Source organism: Pinus tabuliformis, chromosome 5_2 (assembly GCF_031772625.1).
Source record: "Pinus tabuliformis cultivar Carrire ecotype Pingquan chromosome 5_2, CPIR1, whole genome shotgun sequence".
NCBI classification, from domain to species: domain Eukaryota; kingdom Viridiplantae; phylum Streptophyta; class Pinopsida; order Pinales; family Pinaceae; genus Pinus; species Pinus tabuliformis.
The window spans coordinates 955,125,827-955,142,911 of NC_142306.1; the positions used below are offsets into that span (position 1 = coordinate 955,125,827).

Consider the following 17,085-nt stretch of genomic DNA (forward strand, 5'->3'; position numbering starts at 1 on the left):
CAACGATTCATGAAGTAAAGTCTACTTATTTTGGAGCACAAACCACTATAAATAGGTGGCTAGGGTATCCACAGTTAACAAGCACAGAACTCGCATCTCTCTGAACTGCGGATGGATATGAGGTGTAGGAGGGAGATCTCGGTTGGGTACAAGATCTCAGAAGGCCTCATCAAATGCAGTGATGATCACAATGAGGAAAGATAATAGTTCCCTCCTCCTCGGTGGTGTACATCTCAACGAAAGGAAGCACAATTATTATCTCTTGATGATGAAGAGATCTTTGGAACCCTACTGGAGCTCTAACAATCTCGGCATGATCACAACAAGCAGAAGTCTCAAAGGATATCACAGTATAGGAATCGGATCTGTCTCTAGCAATCTCAGCATTCTAATGATGAAGATAATCCAAGTGATATCTCTGTTACAGTCTCAGCATAATGAAAAGCAGTGACAAGGGTTACATCGAAAAATCCTACACGTTCAATGAACAGGATCACGATGATCCCATAATAGAACATATTTGTTATCCCTCTCGGCATACTCATAATCACATATCAGTTCACACTCCTTGTTGACGCAGCATATGATGACTTATATCTCAGTCGTATACTTGGTGCTTACTGTATTACTACATATAATCACAGTCTTGATATGCTCGTGATAACAAAGGATCTCAATGATACGTTCTCATACACAGTCTTGATCCTGGCATAGACAAAATCATGATAGTTATAGGATCATGATTTTGATCTCGATATAACTCTCAGGGATCTCATTATGATCTTGGTGGTACTAAAGTGAAGGTCTCAGTGTTGCAGCAATGGTGACCTCAATGATGGTACATCAATGATGATCTCAGTGAAGATGCAGCAAGGATGATTTCAGTGAAGATATAGCAGTAGCAGTAGTAATGATGATGATCTCAACAGTGACAAGAAAGAGGATTGATGTCTTGGTCTTAGAGTGGCAGAATGGGTCAAGGGTCATGGTCTTGGTAATCGTCAACTGGAATCTCTATAAGAAGAATCTTGTGCGGTTTTTCCTCTCCAAGAGGGAGAGGTTTTGGCCTTGGAAGAAAGCCAAATACTTTGTGTTCTTGTCTCTTTTGTTTTGATAGTTGTTTGATGAAGCTAACACACACACACTAATAATGAAAAGAAGATCAAGCTAAGATAAATTGTAAAAACACTTCACAAATTGTTATCATGATAAGAAGAATTACTCAAACTTTTGAATGCCCTAGATTCTTCAACACCCTTGTCTTGTTTCCATTCACACAACCTGGACATACTCCATCATGTTGAGCTTGAACATCAAGGATCCCAGAGATCAACTTCTTCAATTTTCGAAGAGCTTCATAATGTAGATGTTCCAATCTTTCAATGCCACAACTTGCTTTGATAATTAGTGTCATGAACCATTGCTAGAAGAGGTCTTCCAGTGACTCTATATAGTCCTTCAAATCTAGATCCCAATGTGAAAGCATCCCTCATAGGCTAAGTAACCGGATTCGTCCTAAACCCCCTACGAATCCTGAATCCAGCGAATCCGACATGATTCGGTCCGGATTCGTGTCCAAATCATATGACACGTCGTGTCCTTTTCCGACACGTTGAATCCGAGGTCATGTCATGATTTTCAAAAGCGTGTCGCGATTTTGGGAATCATGTCTTGTTTCCAGGACTCGCTAAGCTCAACGCGGGTATGAAAAGGGCGTGTTTGCTCATTAATATTTTCATTTGGCAAGTGATTTGTGCTGTTGGCAAGTGATTTGTGTTGTTACAGCAAGGAGTAGAGCATTCAGCAAGGAGAATCGACCATTCTGATGCAGAGGCAACTATGGATACAGGGGAGGAGGAGGATGTAGAGGAGAGCAGTGGGGACCATGATGATGGGGATAGTGATGTTGATTCTGATGCTGATTGATGCCTTGAGGCTTGTATACCTGTAGTTGTTTTATATTTTCTATTTCTATTTGCCATTGGCATTGCACCAACACTACCTATGTAACACATTTTGATTTGATGACTCAATGAGAAAACTACAGTTGTCAGTGTGTTTATCTTACTATCTTGTAGTTGTAAGTTGTCTTTCAGTTATGAATTATGAATCATGATTTAAATTTTTAATAGATTTATCATTTATGTGACCAATACCACTGACATTTATTTGAATTTTGATAAACTATGCATGTTAATAGCTATAGATGAAGATCTATGTTTGAAATCAATAAATTTGTATCATTAATTAAAATTTGTGTAAGAAATATCTAATTTTTAATATATATATATATATATATATATATATTTAATTTTTTATGTAGAAATTTCTGTTTTCCCACCCCGGTTTTCAGTTTCTCCTTATTTCTCCCATGTAGTTAAATGCCCATTCCCATAACCATACATTGAACAGACTGAAAAAAATAAATATTGCTTAAAACACAAATTCTGGAAATTTTTCAGAACGCTGGAAATTGCAGAATTAAAAATCAGCAATCAAAAACAGCCATTAAAACACATTAAAACACTGATATTTTTGGTCAACTTGACCCTGGAAAAACCCCCTACAACTCTTGGGGAAAACCAGTTTGAGAGCTCTTCTTTATTTCTGAAAATTGCCTTTTTACAGTGAGAATTATTCAGCAAAAAATCAGCAAGCAAATTTACAACTTATCTCCTTTCCCGTGCCTCACAGCAATCTGGAAATTACAGCAAACAGGACAGCAATAAATGTTGTACGGCCTCTGTTTTGTGTGCAGAAAAATCAGAAAACTGCTCCTCGATTTTTGTGCAAAAATCTGCCTTTCACTATGTGCTGAATCAGCTGTACAAATCTGCTCAACTGCTGCCTTGGAATGTGTGCCAAGCTGCTGTCTCCTTCTCCTCCCTGCTCAGAAATCTCTCTTGCTCTCTTGCTCTCCTTCTCCCAATCTGCTCATGAAAGAATGAATGACCTTTTCCTCTTTTTCCTCCTTTAATATAACTCCAAGTGACTTTTGGGTGATCCAAGTGACTTTTGGGTGATCTCTAAATCCAATGGCTGAAATAGATTTAAATCAATGGCTGAGATTAAATGCTCATTTAAATCTCACTTTCTATTTTTTAATTCACCCCACTTTAATAAAGACCCACTTAGTCATTTATTTCCAAAGTCACTTTTCCTTTCTAATTTTTCATTGACTTTATAAAAGTTACTTTAAAATTAGACTTAGTAACTTTATCACTTAAAGTCACTTTTAAATTAGATTTAACTTTATAAAATTATAAAGTCACTTTAGGAGAAAAATTAAATTCTTTTGGACACTTTTCCCTAGGCCAAAGATCAAAGCCTAAGGGAACCACCTGTCCTCCGGTACCAAATTTCAACACTCCCTCTTACCGAGGAAGGTGTTCCTCACCACACCCATCTTGTCTCTGAAGTAGACATGCTTGCCCCGTGGTAAGGCTTTGGTAAGGATATCTGCAACCTGCTCATCAGTGGAAATATACTCAAGCTTCACAGCTCCCTTCTGAACATAGTCTCTGATGAAATGATATCTAATCCCGATATGCTTTGACCTGTCATGAAATACTGGATTCTCCGTGAGTTTAATGCAACTCTGATTATCACAGTAAATCACTGAAGGTCTCAACGGCTGACCAAATAAGCCAAACAACATCTTGCGAAGCCAGATGGCCTCACAACTAGCTAGACTGGCTGCCATATACTCTGCTTCCGCTGAACTCAGTGCTACTGACTGCTGCTTCCGGCTGAACCATGACACTACTGCTGAACCCAACCCAAAACAACACCCTGAAGTGCTCTTCCTATCAGAAGCACAACCTGCCCAATCAGAATCAGTGTATCCTGCCAATCTCACTCCATCTCCCTGCCTGTAGTCCAGACCATAATCCACTGTCCCCTGCAAGTACCGCAAAATGTGTTTTGCAGCCACCCAGTGAACCTTCCTAGGCTCACACATAAACTGACTCATTGTGTTGACTGCAAAACAGATATCTGGTCTAGTGTTGACCAAATACATCAAGGAACCAATCAGCTGCCTGTACAATGTGGGATCCACCAACTCGGAATCCGAAGCATGAAGCTTCTTCCAATTGGTGATCATCGGTGTCGACATGGGTCTACAATCCTCCATGTGGAATCTGCTAAGGATGTCCACAATATACTTCCCTTGCCCCAGGAAGAAATGCCCCTCCTCCTGCCACACCTCCAAACCCAAAAAGTAATGCATCAAGCCGATGTCCTTCATCTCAAACTCCGCCGCAAGATCTCTCTTGCAATGCTCTATGAGTCTCTTTGCACCTGTAATGATCAAGTCATCCACATACAGCACCAGAATGAGAGGCTCCTCACCAATCACAATAAAGTAAAGGTTCGGATCTGCTCACTCTTTGTGAAACCCATCCCCTGCAAGTATGTATCTATCCTGGAGTACCAAGCTCTGGGAGCTTGCTTCAGGCCATAAAGGGCCTTCTTCAGTCTGCACACATGGGACTCCTTCCCATGCACCTCAAAGCCCTGTGGCTGCTCAATGTACACCCCCTCCTGTATGAAGCCATTGAGAAATGCAGTCTTCACATCCATCTGGTGGATCTTCCAACCCATCTCTGCTCCTATCGATATCAGTGTTGTGAAAAGCGCGATTAAATCGCGATTTTTTCAGCTTGCCGATCAAATCGCGATTTTTATACGAAAAAATCGCCTACTTTTTTTTTGCCGATTTTTACTGAAAAAATCGCGTTTTTTTCAAAAAATCGCGATTTTTTCGAAAAAAACGCGATTTTTAACGAAAAAATCGTGTGGGCTCAGGACAGCATAGTTTTATAACTTTTTTTGGGTTTTTTCATGCAATGTTTTTTGAAAGAAACAAATAATTTTTGAGTGGGGTAGCTTAATGATCAATTCTAGGCCCTAGTATGGATATGCTATTCATGGTAATGTTAAATTCTTAAAGTAAAAGTGACATTCTCCTTAATCTTCATTTTCATCCTTCTACTTAAATTTTTAACATTACCATGAAATGACTCAGGATGTTTGAGAGTGGTTCCAGCCTCATTGGATTTCATATGGAGAAAGTAGAATTTTAGATTTCATTTAAAATTCAACAGACTTATCAGTTTTTCAGGATTTCAGGATTGGGAGATTGTAATGTTTCCAGGTGACACCACCTGCCCGGGCTACCCCTGCCACCAGTAGAGGACGTGGTCTACCTCCTATAGCTCCTACTTCTAGTTCTTCAACGTCTAGAGCACATCAGACTCCACTGCCATTTCCACCTGCACGGGCACCAACATCTACATCTAGAGGGAAAGGGAAAGCTGTGGCATTTTCTCGCAAGAGGGGCAGAGGAAATCAATAGGATTAGACTTTCATTTTATTGTATATGACATTATGACATGATGAGATACATTATCATATTTTTTGTTGATATTTTGAGGCTGAGTTGGGACTCAGGAGTCAGGACTTACTATTCAGGACATGATTCAATGTTATGTGTGATTTTAGCGCTAGAAATGATATTAAACATCTTATATATTAGTTTTTTTATCATATTTATGTGTCAATGTATTTATTTTATGTTGTAGATGGTTTAGATATTAAAAAAAATGAAAAAAAATGAATATTTTTGTACCAAACGATTTTTTCCCGCTTTTTTCCGATTTTTTCCCGATTTTTTCCGATTCGTTCCCTGCGCCGATTTAATCCCGATCGCGCTTTTCACAACATTGATCGATATAATGGAGCGGATCGAAGTATATCGAGCCACGGGAGCGAAGGTCTCCTCATAATCAACTCCCTCTACCTGGGAGAACCCTCTAGCCACAAACCTCGCTTTGAATTTCTCAATGCTACCATCTGCAGCATGCTTTACCTTGTAAAGCCATCTGGAAGTAACCACGGATTTGCCCTCAGGCCTCGGCACCACCTCCCAAACATCATTCTTCATGATAGAAGAATACTCCTCCTGCATGGCCTCTCTCCAGACCTGCTGGCTAGCTGCCTCCTCATAGCTAGAAGGCTCAGAGTCAAGGATGCTGGTAACCATCGCCATATAGCTACAAAACCTCTCAGGTGGTCTACTCTCTCTAACCGGCCTCTTCGGCTCAGCAACAGATGTGGCATCTCTCAAGGTGTCTTGAAGCCACTTGGAATTCCTCTTCCCTGAGCGCACTTCTCCCACCGGAGAATGAAACTCCTCCTCCTCATCATCATCAGTAGCCTGAACTCCTGACTGTCTGTCTGCTGTCCTCCTGCCTGCACCTGAACCTGTAGAAGCTGAGGTACCGTGTGAACTGTCCATCAGTGGACTCCCTAGTGAACTGCTCTGTGAACTGCTCTGCATGCTGCCCGGAGCACCACCCCTCTGGCTCGATGAGCCACTGCTCACTGACGGACCTGACATCCTCATAGATGTACCTCCGGATCCTCCTGATCCCTGCCCGCTGGATCCCTGCGACTGACTCAACTGCTGCTGAGGGTCTGGCTGATCCAGATACTCTAACTCCCATGACCTCCTAAAGGCCCTGTCCTCCTTGAACTTCACATCCTGTCTGACAACAACTCTCCTCTGTGCAGGAATGTAAATCCGAAAGGCCTTTGAGGTCTCACTGTAGCCCACAAAGATACCCTTCTCTGCAGTGGGCTCTAGTTTGGTCCTCTTCTCCTTGGGTATATAGGAGTATGTTATGCATCCAAAGATATGAAGATGACCAATATTAGGCTTCTTCCCAGAGAAAGCCTCCTCCGGAGTCATGTGCCCCAAGGCACGATGCGGACTCTTGTTCTGCAAGTAAACAGCTGTGTTGCAGGCCTCTGCCCACAAGAACAATGGCAACCCTTGATCATGTATCATGGCTTTGGCAGCCCCTATGATGGATCTGTTCTTCCTCTCCGCAACCCCGTTCTGCTGGGGGTTGTAAGGAACAGTGAACTCCCTCCTAATGCCTGCCTCCGCACAATAGTCAACAAACTCTCCAAGGGTGTACTCTCCTCCATTGTCCGACCTCAAGGACTTGATCTTTCGACCTGTCTGAGTCTCCACAAGAGCTCTGAACTCCTGAAACCGCTTGAAGACCTCACTCTTGGTCTTCAAAAAATAAATCCAGGTCCTCCTGGAGTGATCATCAATGAATAAAACATAGTACTCATATCCACTCAAGGAAACATGAGACATCCGACCGCTCACATCGGAATGAATCAAATCAAGTATCCCCGTCGCTCTGCTGTCACTGCTGGGAAAAGGGGATTTGGCAAACTTGCCCATCGCACAACCTCTGCAAGTATCAAAGTGATCAGTACTGAAATCTGGCACACCTGTAGTGATCTCCCGCAATGTCCTCAAGGCTCCATGATACATATGTCCCATCCTGCGGTGCCAAATCTCACACAGCTCAGAACTGCTAGCTCTGCTGTCGGTACTACTGCTCAATGCCAAAAGGGGTTGGAATGCAAACTTGTACACCTTTGCATGGTGTACACCTATCACTCTAGCTGAATCAGCTGGAGTGCCCCTAGGATACATCAACACTTGTCCTCCCCTGAACAGTACCTCATATCCTCTGTCCTCCAAAGCTGAGACGGATATGAGGTTCTTCCTCATCCCTGGCACATAAAGAACCTCTGACACCTTCAAGGGAGGTTTGGACTCTCTCTGAAATGTCACTGTCCCCACCCCGACTGCTCTAACAACTCTGTCATCACCGAGTACTACCTCAATATCAGTGCCACTCTCTGAAAGCTCTGAGAAGTACTCACGGACTCCTGTCATGTGACGTGAAGCCCCACTGTCCACATACCAGATACCTGAAGATGCTCCGCTAATCGAGGGAAAAGCATGCTCCCTCTGAACCTGTGTGGCAGGTGATCCTGCACTAGAGGACTCACACGTAGTGAACGCAAACTCCCGGTCAAAACGACCTGCAAAGTCCTCAATCTCTGCTGAAGCTGCCACGTCCTGGTTCTTCCCCTTCTTCTTCTTCTTCTCCAGACACACAACTGCATAGTGTCCCATCTTTTGACAATTCCAACACTTCACCTTGGAATAGTCCTTCTGTGTGTTCCCCTGTTTACCTTTACCTTTGCCTTTGCCCCCACCACTGCTTGTGGAAGCCTACTTCTTTCCTTTGCCTTTCTTGCCTCCTGCCACCAGTGCTACATCCTCATCCTGCTCAACTGGCTTGGCTGCCCCAAGCTGACCTTTCCTGATCTCTGTCTGAATACAATCATCCCAAAACCTCTCCCATGTGGGAAGGGTCTCACGTGCACAAACCCCATCAGCAAAGTTCAACCATGAACGGGGGAGGCCATTCACTGCAATCCGCACCAACTCAGTGGGTGGAATGGCCTCTCCAATCGCTGCCAACTCATCTCTCACATTAGTAATCTTTGTGAGATATCCAGCTGCACTATCATTACCCATCTTAATGTTCTTCAGCTTCTCCTTCAGGACCATCTTCCGGTTCTCATTGGTACTCTGGTAGAGATTGGACAATGCTGTCCACATCTCATGGGCATTGCTCTTTCCTCTCACATGAGGAATGCAATGGTCTTCGATTCCGTCTAGAATCAACCTCTTACCCTTATTGTTCTTCTTTTTATACTCAGCCAACTGAGTAACATCAGTGGGCACAACAACAGGGTTCTGTGCGGTATGCACCATGATATCCCAGACTTCTGCCTCCTCAAAGATACTCTGCATTCTCTCCTTCCAAACGCTGTAATTTATATGCCCATCCAGCCTATCCTCCACCCTCAATCCCAATGACATCCTGCTGTCCTAAAACTGAAAAATAGCACTGCTGTAGTAAAGATAAAACTGCTGTTTATGAAAAAATCAGCTTGCTGGAATTTTCTGAGTGAAAAATCAGCAACTGTAATTTTTCCTTTTGCTGTCCCAAACTGCCCTTCAGCACTCAAGCTCTGATACCATGTAGAAATTTCTGTTTTCCCACCCCGGTTTTCAGTTTCTCCTTATTTCTCCCATGTAGTTAAATGCCCATTCCCATAACCATACATTGAACAGACTGAAAAAAATAAATATTGCTGAAAACACAAATTCTGGAAATTTTTCAAAATGCTGGAAATTGCAGAATTAAAAATCTGCAATCAAAAACAGCCATTAAAACACATTAAAACATTGATATTTTTGGTCAACTTGACCCTGGAAAAACCCCCTACAACTCTTGGGGAAAACCAGTTTGAGAGCTCTTCTTTATTTCTGAAAATTGCCTTTTTACAGTGAGAATTATTCAGCAAAAAATCAGCAAGCAAATTTACAACTTATCTCCTTTCCCGTGCCTCACAGCAATCTGGAAATTACAGCAAACATGACAACAATAAATGTTGTACGGCCTTCGTTTTGTGTGCAGAAAAATCAGCAAACTGCTCCTCGATTTTTGTGCAAAAATCTGCCTTTCACTATGTGCTGAATCAGCTGTACAAATCTGCTCAACTGCTGCCTTGGAATGTGTGCCAAGCTGCTGTCTCCTTCTCCTCCCTGCTCAGAAATCTCTCTTGCTCTCTTGCTCTCCTTCTCCCAATCTACTCATGAAAGAATGAATGACCTTTTCCTCTTTTTCCTCCTTTAATATAACTCCAAGTGACTTTTGGGTGATCTCTAAATCCAATGGCTGAAATAGATTTAGATCAATGGCTGAGATTAAATGCTCATTTAAATCTCACTTTCTATTTTTTAATTCACCCCACTTTAATAAAGACCCACTTAGTCATTTATTTCCAAAGTCACTTTTCCTTTCTAATTTTTCATTGACTTTATAAAAGTTACTTTAAAATTAGACTTAATAACTTTATCACTTAAAGTCACTTTTAAATTAGATTTAACTTTATAAAATTATAAAGTCACTTTAGGAGAAAAATTAAATTCTTTTGGACACTTTTCCCTAGGCCAAAGATCAAAGCCTAAGGGAACCACCTGTCCTCCGGTACCAAATTTCAACATTTAAATATATATATATATATTTAATAAAATAATATAGAACGAATCCTAACATGTCCTGTTCCGGGGGGTCAGCATGTCCGAATCCGACACCACGAATCTCGAATCCTACGTGTCCCGAATCCCCGTGTCAGGTGACTTAGCTCATAGGGGATCCAGCAGGCCAAGTGAGTACTTTTCCCTTGATGAAAGCAACTCTCATTCCTTTGTCTTCCAAAGCAGAAATAGATACCAAATTCTTATTTAATCCAAGCACATACATCACATCATGAAGCAAAACAAATTCCCCACGTTGGAAAATGTGAAATGGGCAGCTTATTAATTCTTATTTTCCTTAACCATGATATTTGCTTGTGGATATTAATTATCTTCTTTATGTTCTTTTGTTAGATATTTTCATCAAACAATAACAACAACAATAGAGGACATAGATATTAGGCTCTCAGCCAGTGCAAAACCCCTCCAAGGGGAAAACCCAAAAACTCTTCTCTTCTTAGAATCTGCTTCAAATGAGATACAAAGACCCTATCCCTAGACCAAGTTCTTCTCCTAGTACCAAGTCAGCCCTTCCTCAAGTCCTTCCTTGATTCTGCACAAAACTGCTACACATTGCAACTTTGAACTGCCAGCTTCAATACTGCTACACATTGCAACTTTGAACTGCCAACTTCAATACTGCTACACATTGCAACTTTGAACTGCCAGCTTCAATACTGCTACTCAACCTGCAACTTCGACCCTACAATTTCGGTTTTGCAACTTCCAAGGAAACCCTATATCAACATCCTCTTGAGACCTTCCTAGAGCAAGACAACTCTTCTTAAGGACAATGAGGTCTATACAGAGTATCCTTCCTCCCAGCTATAAGATGCTGCACTTCGTCCAACTACAAATTGGTCTTGCGACTTCGACCTCTTTCTGCAGCCCAAAAACCCTAGGATTTCGCACTTGTGAGAGAGATAGAACCCAAAAACCAAGAAAATTTGTCATTCTTCTTTGTCCTTGACCTTTGCTCTCCTTCTTCCAACTTCCCAGCTACAGATCAAACTCTTTCTTGATAGATCGAATTTGTGGAGTGAGTGAGTGCTAAATGAGGTCGAACTGCTTCTTTATATAGCTTTTTGAAGGGATCAAATTTCCTCCTTTAGGCTGGCTTGATGATCCCAGGGACAACTTGTACTCTTGGAGATTCCAGGACTTTCTAGACTCAAAAATAATTCTTTTTACAGTTACATTTTGCCCAAAAGGATCTTCTAAGCATGATGTTGACTCCTTTAACTCATGACAATAAATCCTAAGACCTAACAAACCTATAAGCATGAAGAACATGCCTTTGCCAAGAAGACCATCAATAAAGAGCATGAAACCCATGCTTTAATAATAATAACTTTTCTTTTCTTACTCTTGTTTGTTACATAGGATACATATTGAACTAAGTACAACAATTATGAAGACCAAAACTAGTTATATTTCTCAACACCTAAGAGTCCAAATGAAATTTAACAGAACCAAAGCCCTTTACCGAATGAGTGGAGTTACCTCAAAGAATAATTTTCAAATTTCACTGCCTCTCTACCAAATTAGAGAGAACCTACTTGTATCTAGAGAAATGATGAGAGGCCCCACTATCAACCAACCAACTATCCCAAGTATCGGGAGCAGAGGAACTAGAAAAAGCAGAAATGAGAATATATTCAAATTGACGAGTACCAACATACTTTCATATCCGGAGTTTCTTGACTTCTTTTGAGGACGGTGGTCTTCTTCATGATCATCTCTTCTTCTTCTTCTTCCATCTCTGCCATTACAATCATTCTTCAATCATCTCTCCCTCTTTGATTATTGAACCTGCCATTATTGCTTCTAATATTGTACCTATTTTTGGTAGCAGCGGGAGCATTCTCCGGAGGCTCAGGAACTTTTCCTTCTCCAAAGCATCATTGACTTTTGATATGATTTCCAACTTGATCATCCATACATCAAAGTTAGATGAATCGCCCAACTTCTCATTTTCCTTGAAGTAAGACGTAGACATCTTGAGTTGATTAGATAGGCTCCTTCAACTTTCCAAAGATGGCTGCTTTCACTCTTGTCTCCTTTGGGCTTGTCCTTCACCTTACCTTGGATACCATGTAAATTTTCCATTACTCTATGTTGTTTCAATTACTTTAGCCCAATTCAATTCTTCAATTAACAATATTTTCAATAACAATTAATTCTTCTAATAAATAATTCAGTAACTGAAGATAGAACAATAAATGCAATGACAATAGGAGACAATCAACACATCAACAAGAGACAACAATTTAGTCAAAGACTAGGGAAAAACCCCTCTAGAAAGCAAAACCTTTGAAATTTTTCTGCCATTAGATTGTCGTAAAATGTTCAACAAAGAGTACAATGAGCCAAATTCAACAATAAGAGTCAAAGTCAAAGGCTTTGACTATCAACCATAAAACCAATATACCAATGATGAAGAGTCAAATCTGGTCAGCTGTCATAAATCTGCAATTTTGACTAAGTCAACAGCAGTCAACATGCCCTAACCAGTCCACAAAAGTCAACCGTCAACCCTCCAAACAACTTGGTCAAAGTAGCAATAAATGCGGCCTTGAATGCTGGTCAAATTCAGCCCAAAAATAGTCAAAGATATCCCAATCAAACTCGATCAAAGGAGAGAGAACATTGCAGTCAAAGTCTGCAATTTTCCTGTAGTCAAATCAGAAGTCAACGCCAGTCAACCTGGCCAAATTGCCTTGGTATTTGTGCCAGTCAACTCAGCCTTAAAAAATCAAACTTTTCCTAGTCAAAACATGAATTCAAACAATGGTCAAACTATCCAGCCGAAATAGTCAACGCATAAAGTCAAAGATGCCCAAAAGAACCTCACACGTGTGAAGAGAATAAAGTTTTTTCAGACTTGTACAAACCAATCAAATCAAGAGAGAGAAGAAGAATGTGTTGATGTGATGTCCAAATGAACTTGAGGTCACTTGTATTTATATACGTTGGAGGAGGGCTAATTTGTCCTTAGACTCACCTTGACAATTTGTGTACGTGTGGGCTTCATTTCAAAAATACAATTTCCCATATCCAAATCCAGTGCTTCAAAGGTCAAAATTGGTCCTCTCGAAAAGAGAATTTAGTCCAATGACCAGAACTTGTCACTAAGCTGCCAAATTAACATTCCATACTAAACTAGACAGTGCCTCTAGATGCAATCAACAAAGAGGCTCTAGATGACCTCTAAAATCCAAAAAAATCATGCTACAACAAATACATACATATCGTCAGAATCATTGCCTATATTAGGATCCTCATCATCAAGATCACCCTCTAGGCATTAAAATAATATGGCAAAAACTCAACATGTCAAATCAAGATTTTGTTTTATTGATGGGTACCTTTTTAGTAGAGTCACAACAGAGAAGCTCAATAATAAATACTATCAACATTTATGTACATAGAGGGTTTGGTGCTCTTGATTAAATGCTAGTTCCATACCCTCATACATGACAAACTTCAATAGAAATGTTGCAATCTCTTCAAACCTAAAAACCTGAAAATTGTTAACTCTGTTAGAGTTTCGCTGGAATCTAAAATTCTTCTTTCTCCATATGAAATCCAATGAGGTTGGAACCAGTCTCAAACATCCTAAATCAATTAATGGTAATTTAAAAATTTAATTAAAAGGAAAATGTCACTTTTACTTTAATAATTTAACATTACCAATAATTACGTAGCATTAGTAGGGCCCTATGGTTGAATATTAGGTTGCCCACTCATAAATTATTGTTTTTTAAATGTGTGTTCCAAGGATCCTTAGTCACAATGTACAAAAATTGGCCAGTTCAATACTGAACCAACAATTTTTGGTCCATGGCATTGATTCAAATCGATTTTTTCCCAAAACCAGTCAAACCCACTAGTTCAATCTGGGCCGATATGGTTGTTATAACACTAATTGGCATTGGTACACCTCCTTGCCTCAAAAAAGCTAAAAAGAAAGTTAAAAACACAAGAAACTAAACCACATAATTACCCTATAGCCTAATTTTGATCTATTTAATCATGCCTACCTTCTATCATGAATGGACCTATCTTAGATGACTTGCAATCACTTTCCCAAACACAGAATGACAATATACAAATGTTGATGTTGGACCTTCAAGGGCGTTGAGTCAAGATGTGGAGCATACCCATGCAAAGAATGTAGAGGATATGGACTTCAATGATCACATAGAATGAATTGATTGTAAATCATAATTAGTGATTTTGGACTTTGCAACAATGTTACATTTATCGTTATCGAAAATTTATTGCCAGGTATCCAAAATTTAAATTATCAACAATATCGGGGAAAATATTGAAAATTATCAGGAATTATAGGGAAGCTTTAAAAGACACAAAAATAATATTTTCTTCTCAAATTTTTAACTTCTAAAACCAAATCAACATCAAACAAACACATTGCTACATAAATATCAAAATAAAATCGATATATAAGATGTATAAGATGTCAATTTTCAAATGATAATATCAAACATGGATATTGAAATATGATATTTGTCTTGAGTCATAAGATCTAATAGAATGATACAAAATCATATCAAAACAAAAATAAATGTATCTCATGAGATGAATCATGGCAATGAAAACAACGAATTTCCCCTTGTTTGCTTGATGGAAAATGGTCACAACATCCTCAACAATGTTCTCAAAACTGGACCAAAAGATTGGTCGACCAAAAAATACATAAAATATTCAAATTTTGAAAAGAAAATATAATTCATGTGCATCCATATGAATCCAAATTATTATACACAAATATGCAAAATTTCTCATGTATATAGCAAGGGTGCATATAACCAAAATATCATTGAGTGCAATCCATCTTTGAATCAAAATAAATCAATGGCAAGGCTCTAGATGGCCTCCGAAATCCAAAGAAAATTATCCTACAACAAATAGCTATATAACATCAAAATTATTGCCTATATTGGGATTCTCCTCGTCAAGATCACCCTACGAGCATTAAAATACGATCGATAAACTTAACATCTTAATCAATGATTTTTCTTGAGTGAAGTGTACATTTTTACGAAGGTCATGAATAATTGAATGAAGAGTACATTTTTACTAAGGCCATGAAGGAGGAGCTCAACAATCATTGCCACCAACAATGAGCTACATAGAGGGCTTGGTGATCTTGATTAAATGTTAGTTTCATACCCTCATACATCAAAAAATCTAGTAGAAACATTGCAATCCTGATTCTTACCAATTTTGAAATCCTAAAAACTATTAAGTTTGCTAGATTTTGAATGGGATCTAAAATTCTACTTTCTCCATATGAAATCCAATGAGGTCGGAACCAGTCTCAAACATCCTAAGTCAATTAATGGTAATGTTAAAAATTCAAGTAAAAGGATGAAAATGAAAGATAAAGGAAAATGTCACTTTTACTCTAAGAATTTAATATTACCATTAACTACTATAGTATGTATCTCATGAGATGAATCATGGGAAACGAAAACAACAGATTTCCCCTTGTTTGCTTGATGGAAATAGGCAGAGTATCCTCATAGCTCAATCCCCTAACTCATTTTTTTTAATTAGGGTCAAAAGAAGAAAATTTTGGTAATAAGTTGAAATTGACAAAAACAGATTGATAATTTTGAAACTATCGTGATAATTTCAAAAGGGAAAATTATTGTGATAATCACTCCCGATATTATTGCCGATGTTGGTTTTGGCAATATTATCGCGATAATCCCGATAATATCGTGATAAGTGCAACACTTCTTTGCAAGGCATCTAGAGCTTCAAGGGTAATCTTTTGGTTAAGATACACACTACACTGCACTCTGTGCCATTTTACTATATTTAGTGTCATAAATATTTAAGGAAAAGAAATCTCTCTCTCTCTCTCTCTCTCTCTCTCTCTCTCTCTCTCTCTATATATATATATATATATATAGACACATTAGTCATTAACCAATTTTATTTTTCTTACCATTTTCAGCTTTAATTTAATTTTAGATCAAACAATTCGATCTTGATAACATTGTTGACACAATATAAACTTTAAAAAATTAAAAAGACAAGAAAGATACCAAGTAACGTGTTGTGAAAAAGGCAAGAGTTGGTAGAAGCAACATTACACAACTAAAAACAGATTTGACAATTAATTTACCAAGTCACTTTATTTAAAAACTAACTCAAACTACTATGTGATATAAAGTACATGATATATGACCATCATATTACAATTACTCTTGGAAGATTTGACTCTAACCTTATCTCCTTAGATACTTTTCCCAACTTTTATCCCCTATAACTATTTTATAAATTTCAAAAGTCCTGCAAATATACAGATTTCTTCAAGCGCGGATAAGATATGCAAACCAAATTTGCACATATAAATCTACTTAGAATAAAGTCATTGCATTGATTAACAAGTAGGAATTAAATTGTTAAAAATTATACAATCTCTACTCGAAAATTATTCAAATTTCAAGTAGCAAAGATACTCTAAGAAGAGAATTTACAAAGTAAATACATCTACTCAAATCAAATTTTCTTCAAGAGAAAGTAAGATTTTTACCAATGACTGTGAAGCATCAAGCCATTGATATAGTGGTTCATTACGAAACCATGTTAGTTGTCGCTTTGCAAAATTCCTGACCAAACAACATTTCAATCAAAATATGTGTGTGTTAGATAAGTCGAGGGCTGGCTAAAATATTGAAACTTGTTGCCATAATAATGTAAAATCCGCTACATTCATGTGGTCAAAATTAAAAAGAAATATCCTTAGATATATATGGCTCTTACAAAACAACTTAACAAAACTAAAAACATATTTTTTTTCACTAGAGAAAGAAAACATACCACAAATTATAGAAAAATAAATATAACAATACAAAAGCATGTTCATCTTTCCTTTCCTCTGACCTCAGTGGTAACCTCATAAACCTCTAAATTATAATTTAACACTACTATATCATATTCATAGTATATTTAGTCATTTCGATTTTATCTTTTCATAAGGTTGCAACATGTAACATGTTTATTCCTTAAGTTGGAATTTTTATTAAAAAATATAATCATTAAGTAGCATGTAATGT

The 17,085-nt window shown here is 38.6% G+C and overlaps 1 protein-coding gene across 2 annotated transcripts in view; it reads right to left on the reverse strand.

The window, feature by feature from the left end:
• Positions 1-17,085, reverse strand: part of IPT9 (isopentenyltransferase 9) — a 336,165-nt gene that overhangs the window by 20,950 nt on the left and 298,130 nt on the right. For both annotated transcript variants that reach the window (XM_089437271.1, XM_089437272.1), the window contains exon 9: positions 16,563-16,638. In XM_089437271.1, the coding sequence (XP_089293397.1) occupies positions 16,563-16,638 (76 nt within the window). The remainder of the gene's footprint in view (positions 1-16,562; positions 16,639-17,085) is intronic.